Genomic DNA, 23,773 nt, shown 5'->3' with positions numbered 1-23,773 from the left:
AGAATACGGTGCACCTGCTCGTTATATCTACACGAACGAGCTTGGTTGGGGCGTTGTATTGAATCGCTTGTATAATGTAGCTAACGACATAGAGATTGGATTGTCTTAACATAAATTGTGATTTTGAGTTGTAATGATTTACAATGTTGTCCGTAAGAACTGTACTACTAAATAAACTACAGCCAGAAACAGAGCAACCTGGTAGAAATCTCTCTGGAAGCTGTCGTCCCGCTGGAAAAACTGGATCAAGAAACAGTTCTCACGATAAGAAGTTTTTATTTGAATCTTTTCCTATATATATATATATATATGTGTGTGTGTGTGTGTATATGCATTTGCAGAAACATAGGATCAGATGCAAATAGTGTTGTGTTGTACCTTGGTTGGATCGCCGGTAGGATCTGGATACATTTCGACGTTCTTGTTCTCTTTGGGGAAGCGTTTAGACACGTCTTTGATGGAGTCGGAGACATCTTTTCCAGTTTCAATCGTGGCAAAGAGGCGCCGTGAGGCCCAAAAGTATGCCTGGGCGATGGGGGACGACTGGGACGTGTCCCACGACTCTTGGTGCTCGACGACTTGCCCGCTGATCTGGTTCAGGGTGAACTTGGAGTCCACCTTGAGGGTCAAGTCGCCTCCGATGGCAAAAATCGGAGACTTGGGCTTCCCTCTCAGAGTCCACTTGATGTTGAGCAGACTTGTTGATAACATCACCATCTGCTGCACACTCTGCATAAACAATATAAACTAGCGTTGACAACGAAGCGCAACTTAATTGGTAAGACGCTTATCACGGAGACGAAATGAGGAGCCGTCGTTACCACAGTGGGATTCTGTAGTGCATCGGTTGCCCACAGTCGTCTCTTGTACTTGTCTCTGCCGGTGAAGCTCCTAACCGGATCCTGCAATCATTCATTTTCAAGAATCCTTTCGAAACCCCCCGAGTCGTTTTACTTTGTGATAGATTAGATTTCCGGTATTACCTTGTACTTGACAGAAACGGCGTAGCTACCGAGGGCGCGATTGCCTTGTCGAAGCTCGAGAATGTCGCGTACGAGTTGCCTAGCCGTGGACTCGACTAAAGGGCTGCTTATGCACTCGAACTCGTTGCAGAGTTCGCCAAAGTCCATGCCGTCTACGATCTTGTCAGCCTCTGATTTTTGATCAGGAGATACTTCTGCCCTCTCATTTGCAACTGCAACACAAGTTCTAATAGTTTCTTACACTGATCATGGTCATCAATGAACAAGTTTCTACATAGATATAAAAGTACTAGCTAGACCTCGAAGGGAAACATCGGTATGGTGGAGACGACGAAACGAAGGCTTATTCAGGCCATGCTTGGAGATGGTGGCATTTCTGATGTAGGTCAGCGCACGGCATGGAAACGACGAGTTTTTTAAGTTGACGGAAGGAGAGGAGGAGGAGGAGGAATTAGGAGGGAGAATTGTGACACAAGTGGTCATGTTGTTTGGGACAAAATCTCCCCATTCTGCAAGAATTTGGATTATTGATTTTGTGATGGTGTGTCACCTTTGGTTTTGTTTCTCCCACAAAATCTAGGTGTGTTTGGATAAGGTGTGTAAGAAGCTATGTGGTCTGAATGCATCATGTAATAATCTGTGCCATATATGCTTTTAGTGGCCACGTTACCCCACTTGGTGCACTCATTCTGTTGTAAATATCATCTATTTCAAGGAATTAATTCGGTTAATGTCATATTATAACTTTGTATCTTGTTTGGTATTATATCTAGAGAGAGAGAGAGAGAGATGAAGCAAAGGTAAAAGTGATTGCAGTCATAGTCAGAAAAGCAATGAGACACTATTATATATATGAAGAAAAAAAAAATCCAAAACTGCCTACTTTCAAGAAACTTAGCAGGCTGAGATATGATTATATCTTAAGAATTTAGAAGAAATCTTTGGTTGGAGGCAGTTCAATCATGTCATTTTCATGGTTAAAGAAACTGCCTACTTTCAAGAATTAAACTCAATTTGTTTGCTGGTGGTGGATGGCAGTTTGATCATGCTCATTTTTCTTGTTTTTGACAGATTAAGGTAGATCAAAAAGCAATTTTAGCATTAAAAGAAAATTGAAAAAGTGAAATGATGATTTAAGTGAGAGAGAGAGAGAGATGGGATTGTTGAACTGAATCTTGTCCTCATGCACTGGTGTGATCTTCTTCTTTCATCAGCATATGCTGACTAAATGCAACAGATGAAAACGAAATTCCCACAACAGCTTCTTGAATATACTTGTCAGAAATAGGTAAAATGGTGACACATTCTTTGCAAATCAAATCTCAAAAGGGGTGTCTTTTTCAGATGGAAATTCAGTAAGGAGATAAAAAAAAGATGCTTTTTAAGGTGATTATTTAGATCCTCATCCTCTTCCACTCCCATATAAAGTAGTGGGCTCTAGTGACTATGATGTCACAACAAATTTGTCTCATCTTTCTGTTTTCCCCTCCCTCCCCCATCTTGATGCTTCTCCAAAAACACCATCAACTCTCTTCTTAGACTTCTCTCTCTCACTCTCTCCCTCTCTCTCTCATACACAGGAACGGTGAGACAAAGCCGCCATGGCCGGGCACAAAGTAGCCCTTTTTCCGGTGAGTATGCTAGTATGCATGTTTCTGCAGCTGCACCTTGTTGAACCAGCTCCTCAACTTTCTCTGGTAAGGAGTCTTCCTGGATTCAAAGGAACGTTCCCATCAAAGCATTACTCGGGGTATTGATTCGTGTACCTTATCTTCCTAGTTTGCACTTATTATCTCACTTGACATATGACTTTATGTGCAGGTATGTGACACTAGAGGGGAACCACCCCCCAAAGAACCTCTTCTACTACTTTGTGGTGTCGGAGAGAAGCCCTGCACACGATCCTCTTGTTCTGTGGCTAAATGGAGGACCGGGTTGCTCGAGCTTTGATGGCTTTGTCTATGAACATGGTACAGCCTTCTTCTGCTAAACTCTTGACTTGCTGCATCTGATAGATAAGTGTTGCTGATAAAACATAAAAGCTTGATCAGCTGAGCTTTACATGAACAGGGCCTTTCAACTTCGAAGCATCAAAAGGCGGGGGCTTGCCCGTTTTGCATCTCAATCCGTATAGTTGGTCTAAGGTTGGGATTCTCTCCAAGAAAATGGATTCTATTTCTCTGTATTTTCAAGTAGGCAGGAACTCTTAACATTGACTGCATCCTTGTATGGGCTAAGGTTGCGAGTATCATCTATTTGGACTCACCGGTTGGTGTTGGATTCTCGTATTCTGCAAATACGTCGTATTATGTGAATGGAGACTTGCAGACTGCAGCTGAGACTCATCTGTTCCTTCTTAAGGTGTCTTGCGATGTTTTCGTGCCATTCATGAATTTCGTGTTAGTCATCAAAATTGATTGAGTTCTTGTTCAATTCTCATATATAGTGGCTTGAGGAATTCAGAGAGTTCAAAACCAATCCATTTTACATTGCTGGAGAATCTTATGCTGGCATTTATGTCCCTACTCTTGCATCCCTTGTTGTCAATGGTATCAAAATCTGAGAATCTTTTGATTTATGATAATCAAATGCATCACATTTCAGCACAGGATTGAATGATCATTTTTCCATGCAGGAATCAAAAATGGAACTAAACCAAAGATTAATTTCAAGGTGGTTTCCTTTCCTAATTCCTCTCCTATCTTTTCCATTAACTTGGAGTTTGCATGATTGAGATTCTGATGCAGGGATACATGGTCGGAAATGGGGTCTGCGACTCTCACTTTGATGGCAACGCGCTCATCCCATTCGCACATGGTATGGGCCTCATATCTGATATGATGTATAAGGTAATCTTGAAATTTTGTGTGTGTATATATATAGAGAGAGATTAGACGGATGGTTTGTATAAACGACGAGCGCCTTTTTCTGCAGGAAGCCGAAGCTGTCTGCAGAGGAAACTACCTCAACTCCCTCGTTATTGATTGCCAGAATATACTCTACAAGATTGACAGTGTAAGAATCTTGGCATCATGCACCATTTACTCCACACTAGTTTGCTCGTTTACTATACCGGCTTTTTTCTGTCAGGCTTTAGACGGGCTGAACAGGTACGACATCTTAGAGCCGTGCTTCCACAGAGGTGAAGCAAAAGAAGATGTGATGAATGAGAACAGCACAAGCCTCATACCAGAGAGCTTCAAGCAGCTTGGGGCGACTGAGAGGCCTCTTGCTGTGAGAAAGAGGATTTTCGGGCGTGCTTGGCCTTTTCGTGCACCGGTTGCAGATGGAGTCATCCCTCTGTGGCCTCAACTAATGAGAGAGATCACAGTCCCATGTATAGTAAGAATCAAAGAATTGAGAGATCTTGAACAAAAAAAAAATGGAATTCTTCTTGACATTCTTGTTTTGTGCAGGACGATGTGCAGGCAACTATATGGCTGAACGACGAGGGAGTTAGAGAGGCGATTCATGCTAATCCGGTGCGCATTCTGGCTCGGTTAGATCTCTGAAAATGCCCTGAAATCGGAGATTTTTTTGACGTGAACTTGTGCAGGAGAGCGGGAATTGGAGCTTGTGCGTGGATCTGCACTACACGCACGACGCAGGGAGCATGATCGCGTACCACAAGAAGCTCACCTCGAGTGGCTACCGGGCTTTGATTTATAGGTATGAAATGAAATGAAATGAAATATCTTGATGGAATAGTTCAAGATTGGGACAATGATGATTTGTAGTGTGATTGATTTATTACAGTGGAGACCATGATATGTGTGTTCCATTCACTGGAACTCAAGCATGGACTCAGTCACTTGGTTATGAGATAGTTGATGAGTGGAGGCCTTGGATGTCTAATGCCCAAGTTGCAGGGTTCTTCTCTCTCTCCCTCTCTTGATTCTTGATTCTTGATTCTTGAATCAAGTTTTGATTGTGTGTTGTGTGTGAAGTTGCAGATATGTACAGGAGTATGCTAATAACTTAACTTTCCTCACTGTCAAGGTATGCTCACTACTTCAACTTGGAACAATTATTTCAACATTTTTTCTTGAATTAATTAGTATTTTAGAAGGAAAAATATTTGATTTGTGCAGGGAGCTGGACATACTGTACCTGAATACAAGCCTAGAGAGTCATTTGATTTCTTCAGCCGTTGGCTGCAATCCCACAAGATATAGAGATCAACAAATGAAAAGAATTGTATGTTTGAGTTCAATTTTTGCTCATATAAAAATGAGACTCTCTCAACTAAACCATTTCTTTCATACCTTTCCAACTAAAGAGTTTTAGGTATCTTAACTAATCAATCAAACACTTGAAATGTGTGATAATTAAAGGGCCAATTTTAACTAACCAACTCCATCTCATCAGCTCCACTCTCTCATTCCCTACTAAACTATAAAACTATAAATACCAATTAGTCAATCTCAACATTCATATCAAAATCAAACACATCTCAACCAAAAATGGCTAAGCATCACACTCTCACCTCCTTCTTTTGCTTGTTGCTACTAGCCACCACCCTCACCCTAGTCACCTCAGCAAGAATTCTTGATGAAGAAACACCTCCATTCCCCCTCCCCGCCGCCTCCTCCGATCCGATCCCACCGCCGGAGACGGTGGCTCCGGCCACAACTGCCCTCCCGAGCGGTCAAATCCCGGCAGTCCCCACCACCAATGTTGCCCCGCCCGAGCCCACCCCAATAGAAGAAGAACCCGCCGCCAATGTGGCCCCGCCCGAGCACACCCCAATAGAAGAAGAACCCGCCGCCGTCCCCGCCACCAATGTGGCCCCGCCTGAGCCCACCCCAATAGAAGAAGAACCCGCCGCCGTCCCCGCCACCAATGTGGCCCCGCCGGAGCCCACCCCAACAGTAGAAGAACCCGCCGCCCCCGCCGTAGCGCCGGTGGTCCCCACCACAACCAATGTGGCCCCACCCAAGACGACGGCCGCCCCATTAGGCGGGGCGGCGGCAGCAGCATTCTCCTTCTTCATGCACGACGTCCTCGGTGGGTCCCACCCGTCCGGCAGGGCGGTGGCGGGGATCGTGGCCAACTCGGACGCGAACAACCTCCCGTTCTCGAAGCCGAGCAACCCGATTTTCCCGATCAACGGCGGCGTCCCGCTCAACACCGTCAACGGCGCCATCAACAGCAACAACTACCCCTTCCTGGTGGGGCTCAACGGGGCCCCCTCCAGCACCCTCGTGCAGAGCAACGGCAACAACGCCGTCGCCGGAAACAACAACCAGCAGGCGTTCGTGACGGCGGGGCAGCTGCCGCAGGGGCTGACCCTCAACCAGCTGACGTTCGGCTCCGTGACCGTGGTCGACAACGAGCTCACGGAGGGGCACGAGCTGGGCTCGGGGGTGCTCGGGAGGGCTCAGGGGATCTACATCACGAGCTCCTCCGACGGCAGCAGCCACACGGTGGCGCTCACGGCGGCGTTCCACGGCCACGAGCACGAGGTGGAGGACACCGTGAGCTTCTTCGGAGTGCACAGGACGGCGACGCCGGTGTCGCACATCGCCATTGTTGGCGGCACTGGGAAATACGAGAATGCAAAGGGCTTTGCCGCCATTGAAACGATGCCGCATCAGGATCAGCACACCACTGATGGGATTGAAACAATTACGCATTTCACAGTTTATATTACTCCATAGGAATTGCTTCCATCACGCTTTTATCTTCTGTTGATTCATTTCTTGCTTAATTTCTGAGTTTAATGTGTGTTTCTGTATTTAATTTTTACGTTGTGAAATGGGAGTATGACTTTCGATCCACTAGGAGTAATGATATGTGTGAGCTTTATTTTTAATATTTTTAGAAATTATCCGCCTAAAAATATTTTAGAAATTATTGTTGATATTATTAATTTTATAAATTATAAAAATTAAAAAAAAAATTATTCTCTTCAGGTGTGTTTACTTTGATGGAAAATGAGACAACATATTTTTAGGCATTTTTTATATTTATGATAAAAAAAATTATTCGGTAGAATATTTTTTCGATCACTCATTTTTACTTATTTTCTTTTTAATATTTTTATGTCTAGTAAATATATGATTAAAAAAAGGGGAAAAAAATATTTTCTCAATCTTTTTTATCTATCATTTTCCAGTGAAAAAATTACAATCAAAGTAAATGCACCTTAATTCATTTATTTGAACTTAAACGGAACAAATGAAACTTTGATTTTTATATAATTTGTCAAATTATTAACAATAGTAATAATTTTCAAAATGTTAAAATCAGAATAAATGTATAAAATAAAAATATAATGCTAATATACATTAAATGAGAACCATATTTACAAATGATGCTTACATCATATACGTAGTAACGTAATATATGACTCCTTTATACTCCGTATAAATTTTGGGTTACTTATTTGATCTTTATTATCCATTTATTTTAAAAATAATGATGTAATGTAAACGTAAATCCCAAATTAGTTGTCACATTATCCTACCGAAAATTTCTTGCCTCATTGGTGCTTACTTTATATCCAAACGGAAAAAAAAAATCCCATTTGCTTGAAACTTCCCAACACTCTGACCCACTACTTTTTCCGGCGAGATAATTCCGGCAATTGGAGGCGGAAGCCGTCGCCGGAGATGATGGCATTCTCAATTCCACCCGCGATAATCCCTTCCCGCGTGACCTGCAGAGCGACTCTCGCTTCTTCATCCTCATCGCCATCGTCGCTCGCCTTCGACGCCGCCTACATCAAACGGGCCGCCGATTTAGCCGACAAATCCGCCGGGTTCACGGCGCCGCACCCGAACTACGGCTGCGTCATTGCCACCAGCTCAGGTAGTGGAGAGAAGGTTGTGGTCGGAGAAGGGTATTTGTATGCTCAGGGCACCTCGCCCGCGGAGCTGGAGGCGGTGGAGGCCGCCGGCGAGCGCTGCCGTGGCGCCACGGCTTACCTCAACATGGAGCCCAATCACTGCCTCGGCGATCAAGCTGCAGTCTCTGCTCTGCTTCAGGTGCGTTTAACTACAATATTGAGAGTATTACATCTAGAAATGAGATGAGAATTTGTCGGAAATAATTCGTGTTCATGTATTTTGGGTGCATTGTTAATGCGGTTGTATGAATTCAATAACAATGTGGATGTTTTTTTTTTCCTAATTGTGAATGATGAATTTAGAGTCTTAATTAGAAATAATTTCTTTATTTTGTTTTTAAGGGACATGATTGAGTGTTATTATCCCTTAGATGTCTCAAAAGATTGATAAAATACTCAATCATTGAGTATTAATTAGAAATAATTTACTTTTCATGATTGATAAGATACATGATTGAGTATTTCAATCCATCTTAGTAAATAATGGATTAGTCTATACTATTTTTATCTATTTAGGTTAATCCTACGCTCTATAAATAGACAACACAATGCAGTAGCTTAATGTGGCAATTGTAAAGCTATAACCTTTATTGCGGAATTGTGGTGTGGAGAATACTATCGTTAGTTTGGGTAACCAAAGTGATTTAGGGTTTGAATGAGTAAAAGCGATTACTTTCCAGTCTATCATGTTTCTTCATTTTCTTAGTTAATCTATGTTTGATGATACTTCCACATTGATTTCTCTCTAAAAGTTCCCTATTACGCATTTAGGCAGGAATTGCAAGAGTTGTCATTGGAATCAGACATCCTTTGGAACATCTTCGGGGCAAGGCTATTCGTGCTTTTAGAAGTCAAGGACTGCTGGTTGATGTTCTTGGCGAGGATCTCCAATGTAAAGCTATTGAGGTAACGGAGAATACTGTGTTTACACACAAGTGATGTAGACGTGATGATCTTAACTATGAGACACATTATTGGCAACTTCTTGATTTATCATCTTTCTCATAGAATTTTTTGTTACCTACTTGCCGTTTTGACTCTGTCATGTAGGAAAGTCTGAAGTCATGTCTTCTTGTCAATGCTCCTTTACTGTATAGAGCTGCTAGTCAAGTTCCATTCTCTCTTCTCAAATATGCAATGACCCTTGATGGTCAGTACACGGTAGTTATTTTTGGCTGTGTATTCATAATCTGACTAACTATTGTATTGATTTGGTATTGATGCTATATATTAAATTTGTGCATGCCTACTATAGGAAAAATTGCTGCAAGTAGTGGGCATGCATCATGGATAAGCAGCAAAAGGTCAAGAACCAGAGTTTTTGAATTGCGGGGCAGGAGTGATGCAGTTATTGTAGGAGGAAACACTGTACGCCGAGATAGTATGAGTCTCAAATGGATGTTAATTTTTCATGGAGTAGATATATACACTAGTCGTATTCTATTCTAATTGCATATTGAAATGTAGATCCACAACTTACAGCAAGACATGGAGGTGGGCATTTACCTCAACGGATTGTAATGTCAAAATCTCTTGATCTTCCTGAGGTGGCAAACTTGTGGGATGTTACTGAGGTTTCCACCATGGTTATGACACAGAGAGGTGCAAAAAGAAGCTTCCAGAAATTCCTTGCATCAAAAGGCGTGGAAGTGGTTGAGTTTGAAATTTTGAATCCCAAAGTTGTAATGGATTACTTGTATGATCGTGGATGTCTTTCAGTTTTGTGGGAGTGCGGAGGTACATTAGCTGCATCTGCTATTTCTTCCGGTATCATACACAAGGTATGTTCGGGTAGATAATATATGCAACCATTATTCTGATTAACAACCTCACAGTGCATTGTGTTGAGTAAATGTCTGTTGTCCATTTATGCTTATTCATCGCTCCAACAAACACTATTAGTGGAATTTCTTATCTTCTGCTCTTGTTGGCTTCGTTCGCAACAGTGTTCTGCTTGTTTGTTTGTTTGTTTGTTTTTTCTCTGTGACTGTGAAACCTTGGCTTTTCTCCATTGACATGGTTGATTAATTTTTATAACATACAAAATCTCTAGTTTTATGTTATTATAATGTCTCAAAATAGAATACTTTTTTTTCTCTTATTGTGAATATGTACATCTTATGTTGCTGCAGGTACAGGCATTTGTCGCCCCTAAAATTATTGGTGGGAAATATGCACCATCTCCCGTAGGGGAACTTGGGATGGTGGAGATGTCTCAAGCTCTGGAATTAATTGATGTAAACTATGAGCAGGTTGAAAATAGTTCTGATATGCTGCTATAGTATTTTTGCAGTTGATTTATTGAAAACCGACAGTACTATGTTGGTAGCTCCAATTAATCTCCTTCTCATGATTGCGCCATCCAATCGCAGGTTGGTCCTGACATGCTTGTGAGTGGATTTCTTCAGCCGGTTCCTGACTTGATGCCAGTGATCCCTTCAATTAACGAAACTTATGCAATTGATCCTACTGTTTCTCCATATGAATCAAGCATCATTTTCTTTTATAAGACGTGGGATCCTTACGGTGCATTTTCAAACTTTTCTTTGCATCCAATTCGAATGCCTGATGAAAGTGGAGAATATTACAGCTGGCCAAGTGTGGAGCACTATTACCAGGTTCTTTCGTGGCAGATTTTGTGAATATTTCTTTTACCCGTTTGTTTCTAAACTTTCCTCATCTTGTAGGCAAATAAGTTCGTGGGTGTAGAAGACCCCGTTGCGAAAAAGTGTTTGAAGGAGATAAAAACTGCAAGAAGTCCTGAGGAAGCAGCTCGTATAGGAAGGCGAACACAGAGGCAACGGCCAGATTTGGTATTACTTTTACTCAACTGAGTTTTATGATTCCCATTTTTCAAGATGAGCAAGTGCCTTAAATTTTCATTAAGCCTAAAATTTCAAAGACAGCATGACCTAGAAGAGTTGGAATGATTACAGATGTTCTTTAGTGATCATGTGTATTTTAAGTCGGACGAAATATTAGAAGATGAGTTGCAACACCGCAATTGACACGTGATGATATGCTGTACCAATCCGTATCGTTTAGTGGAACGTGGACCTATTTTTCTTGTCTATCACTAGTAATTTTTGTTTGGAAATCAAATCATTGAGGTGTACTAGTAAATCGACAGCTGGAACAGAAAAATCCCAGTTTCAATCAGTGATTGATCATATCTCAATGCACAGGACAAAATCTTCAGGATTAGCTGCTTATCACATGATTAGCTGCCTATCACATGATTAGCTGCTTATCTCAATGGAACAGAAAAATCCCAGTTTCAATCAGTTTCGCGGTTCTTGAAATTCTTGTTTTGTCCCTTAACGGCTATGTGGTTAAGTACGAGGTTTCTGGTGACGAGCAGGTTAGGGCGGATTGGGACTCAGTCAAGATCGATGTGATGTATAAAGCCTTGAAGTGTAAGTTCACGACGCATCCTCACTTGACTTCCATGCTGCTCTCGAGCGCTGGATCAGTTCTCGTTGAAGCTTCGCCGCACGATCTGTTCTGGGGGGGCGGACGGGACGGGGAAGGGCTGAACTATCTCGGGAGGCTGCTGATGCAGCTGAGGTCCGAGTTGCTGGCTGATGATTCTGCATCAAATGCAGGCAACAAGAAAGAGGAAAAAGTTCAGAAATTGCCATGAAATATTTCACCATTACTGTTGTTGTAGTCTGGTGACTAAATTCTTACACATTTCTAGTTTATAAGTATTTATTAAGGTAGCAATAAAATAGATTTCATTTTCAAGATCATGTGCATGAACATTTCCTATGGTTTTGTCGTGGAGTGAGGATCTGGAGTGGTGACTAAATGCTAACCAGATAGAGTAAAAGATGAATCCTATTTTTGTTGATTTAAATGGTGATAAATAAATAAATAAATGTGGATGGGAATATTATTAGAAAATAAAGAGGAAACACTAGGCATGAGATGGCCCATTATGGAAAGGGAACACCATAACCTGTCATCACATGGACGGTGAAACTCAAGAACAAATACGAATAAAAATGAAAGCCAGTTGCTCATTTGCCAATTATATAGGAGTATATTATTGGGTCAATTGTTTATAAATTATTAAATTTTATCACATTTTAATGAGAAGCTATATATTGTTGAGAAGTTGAGAAGCAATCTAATAGATGAACATGTCAATACATTTTGATGAACATGGCAATTAGACCCTAAATCAATAAATTCTTTGAACATACCAAATATAACTGACGAACATACGTCTTTATTTAATTTGTGAAAAAATACGTCATCGCCAAGGATTGAACCCCAGATTAAACCCGCGTTCATAAAAATTAATTGACATGTTCATCTATTAGATTGCTTCTCAACTTCTCAACAATATATAGCTTCTCAATTGAACCACTCCCTATTACCCTATATATATATATATATATATATATATATATATATAAAATATGGTGTGATAATTATTGAATTATTAATTTAATCTGATTTTACTATTAATCGAGATTCCGGTCAAATTTACTCTTAATATGGCTACTTGAATAATTGATGTGACATAATTACATAGCTATCATATGCCATGTCAATTATTCGATTAGCCATGTAAATTTCAATAATATACAGATAAATAATTTTTTCATTTATTAAAATAATTTCCTAGTACATGTGCCGACAATTTTGAAAAAGAAACTCTATCATGCTTAAAAATAATACTCCCTCCGTCCACAAAAAAAAATGTCATACCGTAGATGATACATGTTTTAATAAAATGTGAGCGAAATTGTGAATGAAGTATGGATTCTATATTTCTATGTGAGTGAAATTGTATAAACATACTACTCCCTCCGTCCCACGAATCATGACCCAGTTTTCTTTTTAGTTTGTCCCACGAAGCTTGACATGTTTCTAAAAATGGCAAAAAAATTATTATTTATTCACCTTTTTACTTTTTCACCTACCAGTACCACACTTAACACACAAAATACCAATTTCTTAATTCTCGTGCCGAAAAGAAATGGGTATGCTTCATGGGACGGAGGGAATATTATAGATAGAATTAATAAGTTTTTCAAAAATGAATTAAAAAAAATTATGATAAATTTTCCGTGGAATAGGATAATATGAGCATCAATAAAAAATTTGCGAATAAAGATTAAGGACTATCGACAATTTGATATTAAAAATAGGGTTAAGGTGCAGATAGGCCCCTTAAGTGGGAGCCCTTAGAGCGTTTTACTCCCCATACTAACTGTGTGTGCAATTTAACCCCTAAACTACCAAAAATCACACATTTAAGCCCCCACGACCAAACGCCGTTAGTCAACGTCCGATTTTTTTTGCGCGGGTTTTCTCACCCCACTTTCAGTCCAACAGTCTCTCAAGTAAATGAATCCTCCCATCAAACATCCTCAAAATTTTATGAATTAATCGGCAACTCGAAGAAGAAGAGGGTTTCTGGGAAGAAGAAGAGGGTTTCTGGGAAGAAAAAGAGAGATTACCGGGAAGAAGAAGAAAGATTACCAGTTGAACGACGAAGAAGAAGAGGGTTTTCAGGTGAGTACTCATAGGATTCTTAGCGTGTGATGATGATTATGCAGCATGCAAATCTTTTATGATTTTAATTTTTGTTCTGCTTCCTCGATTATTGCTTGAAATTTTTTCTTCTTGTCTGTAAATATGTGCAGTATGGCGCCTCCTGTTCTTTTTATTTTCAACTTTTGGGGTGTATGGAAAAAAGATGAAGATTCTGGTGATTTGATTCATGATGGTTATAATTCTGTTGAGCTTGAGGATAGTGCTAAAAATATGACTTTTGATCGGATTAATGATGAATATGAGAAGATTTATGGGAGTAAACCTAGTAAAGTTTATGCGTGTGATGAGGATTATAAGGTAGAGAATGGCCTAGTTCACCTTAGGGATTCAAAACATTGTCATAAGGTGTTAGACTATTTTGAATTAGTTAACCAAGAGCAAGTTCATTTTTTTGCTGATCATGATAGAGATCCTATGCCTTCTATCACACCACTTGCCTTGTTCCCGGATGATAGTGCTGATGACAACTTAGATGGGGAAGGGGCTGAGCCAACTAGTGGGGGTGAACATAATGATGGTGAAGATTTAGGAAATGTGACTGGTGTGGAAGGGGCAGAGGAGGCAGAGGGTGAGCAGGAGGCAGAGGGTGAGCTTGATGAGGGAGATTCTGATGATTCTAGTGTGTTTAGCCAAGAATCATCAGAGAGTGAGGAAGAGAACAATATTCAGATGATTGGGTCTGTAGAAGATGGTCAGGAGGGTAGTTTTTCTTTGGGCATGACCTTTGCAGATGCAAAGGATGCTAAGGATGCCATACATGCCTATGGGGTTAAGTTTGGGTACAAGTTGAAGTTCCTTAAAAATGAACCTAAGAGAATAAGAGTCGTTTGCATGAATGAAGTGTCTTGTCCATTTGTTATACTTGTGTCTAAGGATGGTGATATAGAAGGGTTAATGGTGAAGACCTTAGTGGCAGATCACACATGTAATAAACAGAGAGAAGTCCCAAGTGTAAGCCAAGGTTATCTTGCTAAGTATTTCAAGAATGCTGTTTATAGAAACCCAAAGTTCACTAGTAAAGACATGCAAGGGCATGTGAAGGAACATCTTAAGCTTCATGTGAGTCTTCACAAGTGTAAGAGGGCTAAGAGAGACATAATTACTAACCTTGAGGGCAGCTATAAGGAAGAGTTCAATAGGCTGTGTGCATATATTGAAAAGGTTAAGGAAGTCATGCCTGGAACAAAGATGGAGCTTGGCTTGTCTGCTGAGCAGTTAGAGAACAACAAGAGAGTTTTCAAGAGACTGTTTGTGATGTTGGAGCCCTTGAAACAGAATTGGTTGGGGGGGTGTAGGAAGTTCATCTGTCTAGATGGCTGCCATTTAAAGGGAGTCACTTTTGGCTGCCTTTTAACTGCAGTAGGCAAGGATGGCAATGATGGGATTGTGCCTATAGCATGGGCTGTTGTGAACAAGGAGAATAAGAGTAATTGGACATGGTTCATGAGATGGTTGAAGCAAGAGTTACACCTTGATGGAGGGGATCATATCACCATTATGTCAGATATGCAGAAGGTGTGTAATTGCTAAGTTCAAACTTAATGCACTTATTTTATTACATAAATCTGATTCACCTTTGATTGCACAGGGCTTGATGGAGGCTGTGAAAGACATTACTCCATATGCTGAGCACAGATGGTGTGCAAGGCATATATATGCAAACTGGAGTAAAAAGTGGAGAGGAGAGGAGATGAAGAAGAGATTCTGGATTGCAGCTTGGAGCTCGTTTGAGGAAGAATTCAAGCTGAATATGGTCAAACTGAGGGGAATAAACAGGAAGGCACATGATGAGCTTCTACACTATCCTCCTGCAAACTGGTGTAGGGCATATCAAAGCACCAGATGCTCAACTAACATGGTAGATAACAACTGCTCTGAGTCTTTTAATTCCAGTATAAGTGATGCACGATATAAACCTATTATCAGCATGTTAGAAGATATTAGGTTGTTAGCTATGAAAAGAATAAGTGATAGGAAATCTGCAGTTCAAACTTGGAAGACAGTTTGGTCGCCTAATGCATTGAAATTTTATGAGGCTAACAAGATTGACTCAGGGGATTGTAATGTGGTATGGAATGGTGAGTATGGCTATGAGGTGTCAGAGGGTGAAGATAGGCACATAGTTAAAGTTGACAGAAAGACTTGCACATGTAGGGGTTGGGATCTGACGGGAATCCCTTGTTCCCATGCCATTGCTGCTTTTTTTTCAAGCTCAATGGATCCCCTGCTTGCCATTAGTCAGTGTTATCACAGGGACTCATATGCCAAGGCATATGAACACTTAATCAAACCATTACCTGGTGTAAAGTTTTGGAATGTCAAAGATGAAGATGCAATAGAGCCACCCCCTGTTGAAAAGAAGATTGGGAGGCCTAAGAAGAACCGAGTCAGAGCACCCAATGAACCTAAACGCAAGCACAAGCTGTCCAGAGTGGGGAAAACACAACATTGCAGCCTATGTAGGAGTGCAAACCATAAGAAAGGTGCATGTGCATTGAACCCTACGAAGGTATTAACAACTTACATGTAATTTGCATACTGGGACTCTTATTCTGAATGTGTAACATGTGTAGGTATTAACAACTTACATGTAACATGTGTAGGTCAACAAAGATGCAGAGGCATCTACCTCTGCAAAGTCTAAAGGGAAAGCTCCAGCAGGACTTGGCCTCTATGTGGATTTGGATACTGGGACTCAAATTCTGAATGTAAGTTATAACATTGAATCAATAGTCTTTAACATTACATTGAACCAATAGTCTTTAACATTGTATTATCTGAATCTTTGTTACAGCCCGGAGGATCACAATCAATAGTCATAAACGATGACACACCAAATGTCAGGTTTGCCATACCCAATGAGAGAGAGCTCAGAATGGAAAAACGAATGGAGAAAAGAAAGAGAGAAAACTCCACAGCAGCTGGTGAGAACTCGAAGACAAAGAAGACAACAACAAAGCCTTTCAAGCCTCCAAGAGGCAAGGATCAAGAACAGCAACAAGAACCAGTGCTTAGAAGATCTCCAAGGAGACTAAACGTAATTTCAACTGCTGGATCAACAACAAGCAGTTGAAATTACCTTTAATAGTGTTTCTTTTGAAATATCAAGTGTCAATTAGAATCTAGTTTGAAACTCAACACTATGTTTTGATTAAGTCAGTCCATAATTTGCATTATCAGTATTTCTTTTGAAGTTAGTTGTATAGTGTTTTTGGCATTAGGTGTTAAACATGGCAGTTGAAACCTAATTATGAATGAAATTGCTTGGTTTGGATCTTATTTGTATCTTGTTTTCCCATAACTTATGATTGTTGTCATTTAAAATCCAAGTTTTGCAGATGATTGCTGCCCCAAAAATCCAAGTTTTGCTATCAAGAACAGCATTCATATGAACATATTGCTTTCCATAAATTTCAAATCTTTGCATACCAACGATGTGAAGATACATTTGTTCTACAAGCTACAAAATGGCAGGTAGATTAACAAAAACTAACAACCAAAATAATTCTGCCATTAAGCTAACACTACATAGATTAACACCAACCATGATACAATCAAAATGCTCACAAACAATCTATTTGTGGTTCTTGCTCTTTTCGATTCATCTTTCAAACCTTCAATCATGTCCCAAAGAAGACCAATTTCAGCTTCTACATCACTTGGTGTGGCTGATCTTGAGTTCATTTCAATGAGCTTCAAGTTCTCATTCTTCAACTCATTTATAACTTCAATAGCTCTCTCACCCATAGGCTCATCGTGCCATTTGAAATATCTACATTTTTTGGTCTACAAACATTCAAAAATTGCTTAAAATCAAAACTGCACCCACAATAAAAATATTGTATCAAAAGAACACCATTACCTTCCAATTTTTACAGCCGTAGAACCTTCTTCCGGGGTTGTCTTCGGTCCATGAAGTTCTTATCGGGGCTTTCAACCTCTTACCTTCATTCACGCAAAAACAATACCTCGAATCACCCTCATACTCGTTCTTCCTCTGCCGCCAATCCCGCGACGAGTTAGACCCACTCCCTGAATTGAAACTCATGGTAAGATGTCGACGACAAACAACAAGAACAAGCCCTACGCTAATGCGAAGAAATCTGATGAACAAGCCACAAATTTTTGAGCCCTAATCGCGAATTAGGGTTCTTTCGTTTATGAAAAATGCCCCAAATTAAAAGGCCGTTGCAAATCGTTAATAGTGGGCCCCAGCATTTGCATTAAAATTAAAAAAAAAAAAAATCGGACGTTGACTAACGGCGTTTGGTCGTGGGGGCTTAAATGTGTGATTTTTGGTAGTTTAGGGGTTAAATTGCACACACAGTTAGTATGGGGAGTAAAACGCTCTAAGGGCTCCCACTTAAGGGGCCTATCTGCACCTTAACCCTTAAAAATAATAAAACGTGAAATAGGATAATACAGTTCACATTTCAAAGTCGTCACCCATAGCAACACGTGAATCGGGTGGTATTCTTTTGATTGGATAGATATCTAGTCTCTAGTATTTATTTATTTATTAGTATAATCTAAATATCTATAGTGTATGTATTATGTATACATGGAGAGAGAGAGAGAGTAGAGACAAAGGTGAACTGTGAACCTTTGCTGCTAGCTACAAATAATTAGTTAGGTTACTCAATTCTTTAAATTTATAGTTCATATACTAAATTAAATGAAGAAAAATGATATGCTCAGATGTGAGCCTCACATGGGATATACAATTTTGCTTTGATGTAGACTTTCTTGAAAGAAAACTAATTAAATACTATCTCCCAACAAAAAAGAAGGATTTTTTCAATATATTCAACAAAATGAGAAGAGTCAAGAGCTGAATAAAAGAAAAGAATATGTGAGGTGATTTAATGGAACCTTATATATGACCTATTCTACAAAATAATTCCTTACTTCTCTTCATGTTCAAACCCTTATCTAGGTATCTACTTTCTTCTTTTTTTACTCACTTCCTTAAATTATTTGCTACATGATCATTAATTTAATTAATTAAACAAAGATAAAAATTGTAGTGGACTTTTGTACTAGTATTTGATTACTATAAAAAGTAAAAGGAAATCTGTAATTATAACTTTCAAAAAAGTGCATTGAGATTATCAAGAATTTAGTTAAAAGAAAAGTAAATAAAACATGACAGTTACCCTTTCATCGTGATAATTGATGTTCTTGTCTTAACCATCACAACTATCCAATTATGTAATAATTAATGGATAATTGTAGATTTTATTACAACCCGCATAAATGTTTAATTTATGAACAATATTCCACATATACATACACATATAGAGATATAAGGTATGTATGGATGAATATAAGTATGTGTATTTTTCAGATGTTGAATGCGATGGTGATGGTGTAGGACGTCTTACAATTTTCACACACACACACACTGACCGAGCCCCCTCTCTCTCCTATCTTTCTCTATCTATGTGACCGTGAGCTATTTCTCCATAGTTAAAGTCGCTGTGGTGGCTTTTTTAACGATCCCTGTTTTTTCCACCTCAGTTTGTTATTACATCTCTCTCTTTCTTTAGGCGTTTTTTTCCCCTTTTTTATTGTGATTAAATCTCTCTCATTCGTTTTCCGTGTCAAAGGCATCGCCTTGTGTTTCCTCATGTCGATTTTGACCAAGTTTTTTGGATAAAAAACAGAGCTTCGAGCTGTATCACTGATTCCAGAGTTCTATTGATGCGATCATTCTAGAGTGAGAAACTTAGTTTGATCTGATGGGGCTCCAAGATTTGATTTTTTCTTCCAATTGATTGGGGATTCCGGCTCTCTTAGGCTTATGTTAAGTCAGTTTTGATCCTCTCTTCATATTGTTTGCTTGATTTGGGTTTTTTTTTCACGCAATCAAGTGTGTATGTATGTAGGCTGTTTTCCCTTTTCTTTTTCATTTATTTATTTTCTAGCGAATTGGGGGAAAAGGGCATAGTTTTTTCATAGATCTGCTCTTTTTGGCCGTGGTGTGTGCCCTTTTTAGCTTTTGCTCATTATTGTTATTATTATATAAGGACATCTACATCTATATTGTGTATTCATGTTTCTGATTTATTGTATCTATAGTTTCCTAGAAAACTGGAGGGGCCCCTGTTGAGGATAAGGGTAGTTGAAAGCTCATTGTTTTCATATGTTGGGATGCTTAATCTTGTTCACCTGTTGTGAAGAGAAGAGTGGATTTTTCCAATTCCAAGGGTGACCTTTCTGGATAAGTTGGGATATCTCTTTGCTGAATTCACAAAGTGCTGTTGATATATCTTTTTTAGGAAAACTGTAGAACATCATTGGGAGTGGTTTTTATTTCTGGGAATTCCACACATTGTTGGAATAGTGGATTGCTAGTGAGTCTCAGAGAATAGGAAAATCTTCCCAAGGGATTCTTGTCGAATTTCGTGACGGATCCAAATACGGAAAATAGGGGGTGTGACTGTGTTGCTGGTCTGGAGTGCTTTCTAAATGTAATCAGGGCCCTGAGAATGGGTTCCTGCTTGTCTGGTGAGAGCGGGAGCCCTCGGGCCGGTTCTCCAATGGGGCTTAGGAAGAGGAGGAACTCAAAACGGAGGTTTGGGTCTCGAAGTTCCTCCTTCGACTATAGGAGGGAAGAACAGCTGCATAGGACACCGGGGCGGATGTTCTTGAACGGTTCCAGTGACATTGCTTGTCTTTTTAGCCAGCAGGGCAAGAAAGGGACCAATCAAGACGCCATGATTGTTTGGGAGGTTAGCTCCTTCTCCCTTCTTCCTCATGTAATGATTTATCTAATTTGAAAATCTATTTGACATGAATACAACTAGGCAGGATGTTTCATTAAACTTATCAATTCATATTATTATTCTTGACTTATGATGATATCTTGTATTGATAGTTTAAGACTCAAGATACATTTGTTGTCTATAATGGTAAAATATGCACAACGCAAATTGTTCTACGATACTAAACTTCCTGTAACCATAGAGGCTCAAACTAGTTTTGTTGCACGAATATAAGATCTTTAATTGGCTTTTTATTCGAATGAATGTTCAGAACTTTGGTTCGAGAACAGACACAGTCTTCTGTGGGGTTTTTGACGGCCATGGTCCTTACGGTCATTTGGTTGCAAAGCGAGTTAGAGACTCTCTTCCTCTGAAGCTGAGTGCGCACTGGGAAGTCAATATAAAGAGTGACGAGGTTCTAAGGGAGGTCAGTTTAAATACAAGTAGCATGTGCTCAGAAGATACTTCATTCTTGTCTGCTGAAGAGGAAAGTAGAGTCTCCATTGATATCGAAGAAACTGGAAAGCAGCCAGAGATCTTCCAGACATTGAAGGAGTCCTTCCTCAAGGCCTATAAGGTTATGGACAGGGAGCTGAGAATGCATGCAAATATCGATTGCTTCTGCAGTGGAACAACAGCTGTGACTCTGGTGAAACAGGTAAGTTTTAGTAGATTGCAAATCATGATTTGTGATGCTCCCGATATGTTTGAACATTGCTTGATAATCTTCTCTGCAGGGTCAAGATCTTGTGATTGGAAATATTGGGGACTCTAGAGCCATATTAGCTACTAGAGATGCAAATAACTCACTTGCTGCAGTCCAGTTGACTGTGGATCTCAAACCTAATCTTCCAGGTACAGCTCTGCTCTCTCATAAGCAACGAACTAGGATTATAGCAGAACATTTAGGGGGAGTTTGCTTTTCATGATTGACCCTCCCTACTAGAATATCTCCAATCCTATCCTTTCAACGGGAAATGAATCGAGCAAAATTAGCTCAAATGATAGAAATTATCAAGGGCCTTGGACTCTTGGGATATCCCAAAGTTCCAACCTAGCTTAGTAAACAATGAATTAGTCTGTACTATTTTTATCTATCTAGGATTCTAGGCTAATCATCAAAAGTAAAAGCCCCCTTAGTACTTTTATGGTGTTATATGTTGTTCCATGTCTGTTCACCTTCCTTGTTGCCGTTTTTGGTCATTAGCTAGTATTCTACTAGTGATTTTCTTACTTTCTCCATTGCATATTAGAAACGTATAATATGCCTTCGTAATTTTGCTACTTGTTCTTTTGGGTTATCAGCATTTGGTGTTTATAATCATGCTAGTGGTTAAGCTTGAAGTTAAGCACTACTTAGTAGGTTTTGGAAGTCGTTAGTCTCCCGTATTAGTTATCCTTTCGCCATTCAAGTCTAAACTATTCTGATCTGAAGGAAATTCTTCGTTTGTGTTTCTGTTATAATCCACTTTTTTAATCGTCACACACTACTTATCTTGCAGCTGAAGCAGCTAGAATTCGTAAATGTAGAGGACGTGTTTTCGCTCTTCATGATGAACCTGAAGTCCCAAGGGTGTGGCTACCAAACAACGACTCTCCTGGCCTTGCCATGGCACGTGCATTTGGTGATTTCTGTCTCAAGGACTTTGGCCTTATCTCCGTTCCTGAAGTTTCTTATAGGCGCATTACTGATAAGGATGAGTTCATCGTCCTCGCCACAGATGGGGTACGATGCTTTGTCATTGGTTGCTATATTCTGGTTTTTGGCCAAACTCTAGTGTAGTAGTAATATATAAAATTTTCATACACTTGGCAGATATGGGATGTACTCTCGAACAAGGAAGTGGTCGAAATCGTGAGTTCCTGCTCCCTACGTTCATCTGCTGCTCGAACCCTAGTGGAGTCAGCAGTCCGGTCATGGAAATCCAAGTATCCAACTTCTAAAGTAGATGACTGCGCCGTTGTTTGCCTCTTCCTGGACTCGAACGAGTCCACTGCTGCAACCATGAAATCTAAAGAGAACATCCCCACCACAGTTGAAGAGGAGGAAGAGGAGGATGGTCCCAGGTCTGGCACGGTCATGCAAGTGATGGACGAGAACGGAGAAGTCTCAGAAGGTAACGAGGACGAGGCAGACGAGGAGGAGCATGCAAACGTAGGGGTTGGACACGAGTGGTCTGCTCTGGAAGGAGTGTCGCGTGTGAACACACTCCTAACGCTGCCAAGGTTTGTGCCAGGGAAAGACGACATCAAAGCTGCGGAGGAGAGGAAGGGTAGGAAGTGAAAAAAATGAGGGTTTGCATCTATACTTGTGGCTCTATATTTTCATTGAAAAACTGATTTTGATTCTTTTGGCGGGAGGCGGGGGGCGTTTAGATGTAGCGACGTTTGCGTTTGGCGGTGAGGTGGACGTCGGCCCGGCTAATATTAGAGAGGTCTGGTCTGGTCTGGGAACTCATCCTCATGGATGAAAATGGAGTTTTTGATACTATCCACCTTTCCTACATATTTGTTTCAATTATTTTTCCAGTTCTTTTTTTCTTTTCTTTTTCTTTGGTCCCTCATGAAATAGTGCTGCTTGTATCACCTTATGCTCATAATAATTTGTTTCTTCTATTCTATTCTATTCTATGTTGAAATACAATACTGCAGTCTGTTGTTGATTGAAGAATAGTCCATACTAATAGAAAAAGAGCCTAAAAGAGTCTAAGGTATATCTTGTGGATTGCTTATTTTACTCCTGTGATATTTAAATAAAATAATCATCTATTTTGTTATACATTTATTTGTCACCCAAATCTATAAGGAAAATTTTATATCTATAGTTGTTGATAAGGCTTATAAATAAATATATTTATCCAATAAAATATCTAATAAAAATAATGAATTAATAAGTTTTTTTTCTATACTAATAGAAAAAGAGGTTGTGGCAGTCTAAGGCATAACTTGTGGATTGTCTATTTTATCCATGTGATATATTTATTATTATATTTATAAAATATAAATTTATTTTAATATAGTACTATTTATTTGTCACCCAAATCTATAAAGAATATTTTATATCTATAGCTATTGATAAGATTTATAAATAAATATATTCATCCAACAAATTATCTAACACAAGTAATGAATTAATAAAAAAATTTAAATAAAAAATTATCAATTAAAATAACATTAATTACACGATACAACGTACGTTCTTTCTGCTAATTATTAAAATAACAGTCATGATTGAAAGTAGGTAGTTTTGATAATATAAAGAGTAAATATCACAAATTTTTTCTGCTGCGGACTAACCATAACTTGATAGAGATGTTATGGATTACATACCAAAATTAGAGAGAGAGAGCTAAGAAGACAAGGGGATCCCCTTCCCAGCACCAATTTGTCCATAGAAAGCGTCGATGACCGCACCGTCTTCCATTTCAAGTTCCTCTGCAGTTTTGTCTTCGTGAACGTGAGCGCCATCGAAAAGGAAGCGAACGGTGGTATAAACGAGATCGAGTTGATCGCAGAAGTCCAGGAAGATCCTTCGCAGCGGGAGACTCTTCTCCGTTATAAAGCTCAGTTTCCGCTGCCCTATTCCGGCCTCCTGAATCTGT

The 23,773-nt window shown here is 39.7% G+C and overlaps 8 protein-coding genes across 11 annotated transcripts in view; 5 read left to right on the top strand and 3 right to left on the bottom strand.

Moving 5' to 3' along the window:
• The window catches only part of LOC131016908 (uncharacterized), a 1,184,262-nt gene that overhangs the window by 721,497 nt on the left and 438,992 nt on the right, over positions 1–23,773 (bottom strand). The gene's annotated exons all lie outside the window — the stretch shown is intronic.
• On the bottom strand, positions 96–1,762 carry LOC131016929 (uncharacterized). Its single transcript, XM_057945734.1, has 5 exons — positions 1,283–1,762; positions 984–1,195; positions 822–902; positions 379–729; positions 96–240 (listed from the first exon to the last, which is right to left on the bottom strand). Exons 1-5 carry the CDS (start codon positions 1,464–1,466, stop codon positions 139–141), a joined length of 930 nt encoding a protein of 309 aa, XP_057801717.1. The 5' UTR covers positions 1,467–1,762; the 3' UTR covers positions 96–138.
• LOC131016864 (serine carboxypeptidase-like 20) lies at positions 2,440–5,245 on the top strand. Of its 4 annotated transcripts, none has more exons than XM_057945643.1 (14): positions 2,440–2,733; positions 2,805–2,953; positions 3,054–3,127; positions 3,222–3,344; positions 3,430–3,532; positions 3,619–3,656; positions 3,731–3,832; positions 3,918–3,998; positions 4,074–4,325; positions 4,400–4,465; positions 4,540–4,652; positions 4,740–4,853; positions 4,937–4,982; positions 5,075–5,245. In XM_057945643.1, the coding sequence occupies exons 1-14, from the start codon at positions 2,585–2,587 to the stop codon at positions 5,156–5,158; spliced, it is 1,494 nt and encodes a 497-aa protein (XP_057801626.1). In that variant the 5' UTR covers positions 2,440–2,584; the 3' UTR covers positions 5,159–5,245. The 4 variants fall into 4 exon arrangements, 2 of the variants coding, with proteins under 2 accessions (XP_057801626.1, XP_057801625.1); XM_057945642.1 differs by having other exon boundaries at positions 4,931–4,982; XR_009099247.1 differs by lacking the exon at positions 5,075–5,245 and having other exon boundaries at positions 4,721–4,853.
• LOC131016895 (dirigent protein 24-like) lies at positions 5,283–6,763 on the top strand. The gene has a single exon (XM_057945683.1). It carries the CDS (start codon positions 5,447–5,449, stop codon positions 6,641–6,643), a length of 1,197 nt encoding a protein of 398 aa, XP_057801666.1. The 5' UTR covers positions 5,283–5,446; the 3' UTR covers positions 6,644–6,763.
• LOC131016853 (riboflavin biosynthesis protein PYRR, chloroplastic) lies at positions 7,465–11,580 on the top strand. Its single transcript, XM_057945632.1, has 9 exons — positions 7,465–7,972; positions 8,605–8,739; positions 8,884–8,983; positions 9,089–9,214; positions 9,301–9,614; positions 9,966–10,085; positions 10,206–10,451; positions 10,521–10,646; positions 11,195–11,580. The coding sequence occupies exons 1-9, from the start codon at positions 7,598–7,600 to the stop codon at positions 11,474–11,476; spliced, it is 1,824 nt and encodes a 607-aa protein (XP_057801615.1). The 5' UTR covers positions 7,465–7,597; the 3' UTR covers positions 11,477–11,580.
• On the top strand, positions 13,017–16,633 carry LOC131016805 (uncharacterized). Its single transcript, XM_057945547.1, has 4 exons — positions 13,017–14,919; positions 14,993–15,913; positions 16,008–16,112; positions 16,199–16,633. The coding sequence occupies exons 1-4, from the start codon at positions 13,486–13,488 to the stop codon at positions 16,475–16,477; spliced, it is 2,739 nt and encodes a 912-aa protein (XP_057801530.1). The 5' UTR covers positions 13,017–13,485; the 3' UTR covers positions 16,478–16,633.
• LOC131016971 (uncharacterized) lies at positions 16,788–17,789 on the bottom strand. Its single transcript, XM_057945824.1, has 2 exons — positions 17,267–17,789; positions 16,788–17,190 (listed from the first exon to the last, which is right to left on the bottom strand). The coding sequence occupies exons 1-2, from the start codon at positions 17,450–17,452 to the stop codon at positions 16,918–16,920; spliced, it is 459 nt and encodes a 152-aa protein (XP_057801807.1). The 5' UTR covers positions 17,453–17,789; the 3' UTR covers positions 16,788–16,917.
• On the top strand, positions 18,650–22,792 carry LOC131016876 (probable protein phosphatase 2C 33). Its single transcript, XM_057945658.1, has 5 exons — positions 18,650–20,138; positions 20,443–20,829; positions 20,909–21,026; positions 21,674–21,897; positions 21,988–22,792. The coding sequence occupies exons 1-5, from the start codon at positions 19,896–19,898 to the stop codon at positions 22,453–22,455; spliced, it is 1,440 nt and encodes a 479-aa protein (XP_057801641.1). The 5' UTR covers positions 18,650–19,895; the 3' UTR covers positions 22,456–22,792.

This window comes from Salvia miltiorrhiza, chromosome 3 (assembly GCF_028751815.1).
Source record: "Salvia miltiorrhiza cultivar Shanhuang (shh) chromosome 3, IMPLAD_Smil_shh, whole genome shotgun sequence".
Lineage (NCBI taxonomy): Eukaryota > Viridiplantae > Streptophyta > Magnoliopsida > Lamiales > Lamiaceae > Salvia > Salvia miltiorrhiza.
The sequence above is the reverse complement of the archived record's forward strand: the minus strand, read 5'-3'. Positions and strand labels throughout refer to the sequence as shown.

Coding starts and splice junctions, on each gene's coding strand:
- LOC131016876 (XM_057945658.1), top strand. CDS start 19,896: ATGGGTTCCTGCTTGTCTGGTGAGAGCGGGAGCCCTCGGGCCGGTTCT. Junction 21,027..21,673: donor TCTCAAACCTAATCTTCCAG/GTACAGCTCTGC, acceptor CTTATCTTGCAG/CTGAAGCAGCTAGAATTCGT. Junction 21,898..21,987: donor TCGTCCTCGCCACAGATGGG/GTACGATGCTTT, acceptor TACACTTGGCAG/ATATGGGATGTACTCTCGAA.
- LOC131016864 (XM_057945642.1), top strand. CDS start 2,585: ATGGCCGGGCACAAAGTAGCCCTTTTTCCGGTGAGTATGCTAGTATGC. Junction 2,954..3,053: donor TGGCTTTGTCTATGAACATG/GTACAGCCTTCT, acceptor TTACATGAACAG/GGCCTTTCAACTTCGAAGCA. Junction 3,999..4,073: donor TACTCTACAAGATTGACAGT/GTAAGAATCTTG, acceptor TTTTTCTGTCAG/GCTTTAGACGGGCTGAACAG.
- LOC131016853 (XM_057945632.1), top strand. CDS start 7,598: ATGATGGCATTCTCAATTCCACCCGCGATAATCCCTTCCCGCGTGACC. Junction 9,215..9,300: donor AAACACTGTACGCCGAGATA/GTATGAGTCTCA, acceptor ATTGAAATGTAG/ATCCACAACTTACAGCAAGA. Junction 10,647..11,194: donor AGAGGCAACGGCCAGATTTG/GTATTACTTTTA, acceptor GGTGACGAGCAG/GTTAGGGCGGATTGGGACTC.
- LOC131016929 (XM_057945734.1), bottom strand. CDS start 1,466: ATGACCACTTGTGTCACAATTCTCCCTCCTAATTCCTCCTCCTCCTCC. Junction 903..983: donor CCGTTTCTGTCAAGTACAAG/GTAATACCGGAA, acceptor GAATGATTGCAG/GATCCGGTTAGGAGCTTCAC. Junction 241..378: donor CTACCGGCGATCCAACCAAG/GTACAACACAAC, acceptor TTCTTGATCCAG/TTTTTCCAGCGGGACGACAG.
- LOC131016805 (XM_057945547.1), top strand. CDS start 13,486: ATGTGCAGTATGGCGCCTCCTGTTCTTTTTATTTTCAACTTTTGGGGT. Junction 15,914..16,007: donor GTGCATTGAACCCTACGAAG/GTATTAACAACT, acceptor TAACATGTGTAG/GTCAACAAAGATGCAGAGGC. Junction 16,113..16,198: donor CTGGGACTCAAATTCTGAAT/GTAAGTTATAAC, acceptor TCTTTGTTACAG/CCCGGAGGATCACAATCAAT.
- LOC131016895 (XM_057945683.1), top strand. CDS start 5,447: ATGGCTAAGCATCACACTCTCACCTCCTTCTTTTGCTTGTTGCTACTA.
- LOC131016971 (XM_057945824.1), bottom strand. CDS start 17,452: ATGAGTTTCAATTCAGGGAGTGGGTCTAACTCGTCGCGGGATTGGCGG. Junction 17,191..17,266: donor ACGGCTGTAAAAATTGGAAG/GTAATGGTGTTC, acceptor GAATGTTTGTAG/ACCAAAAAATGTAGATATTT.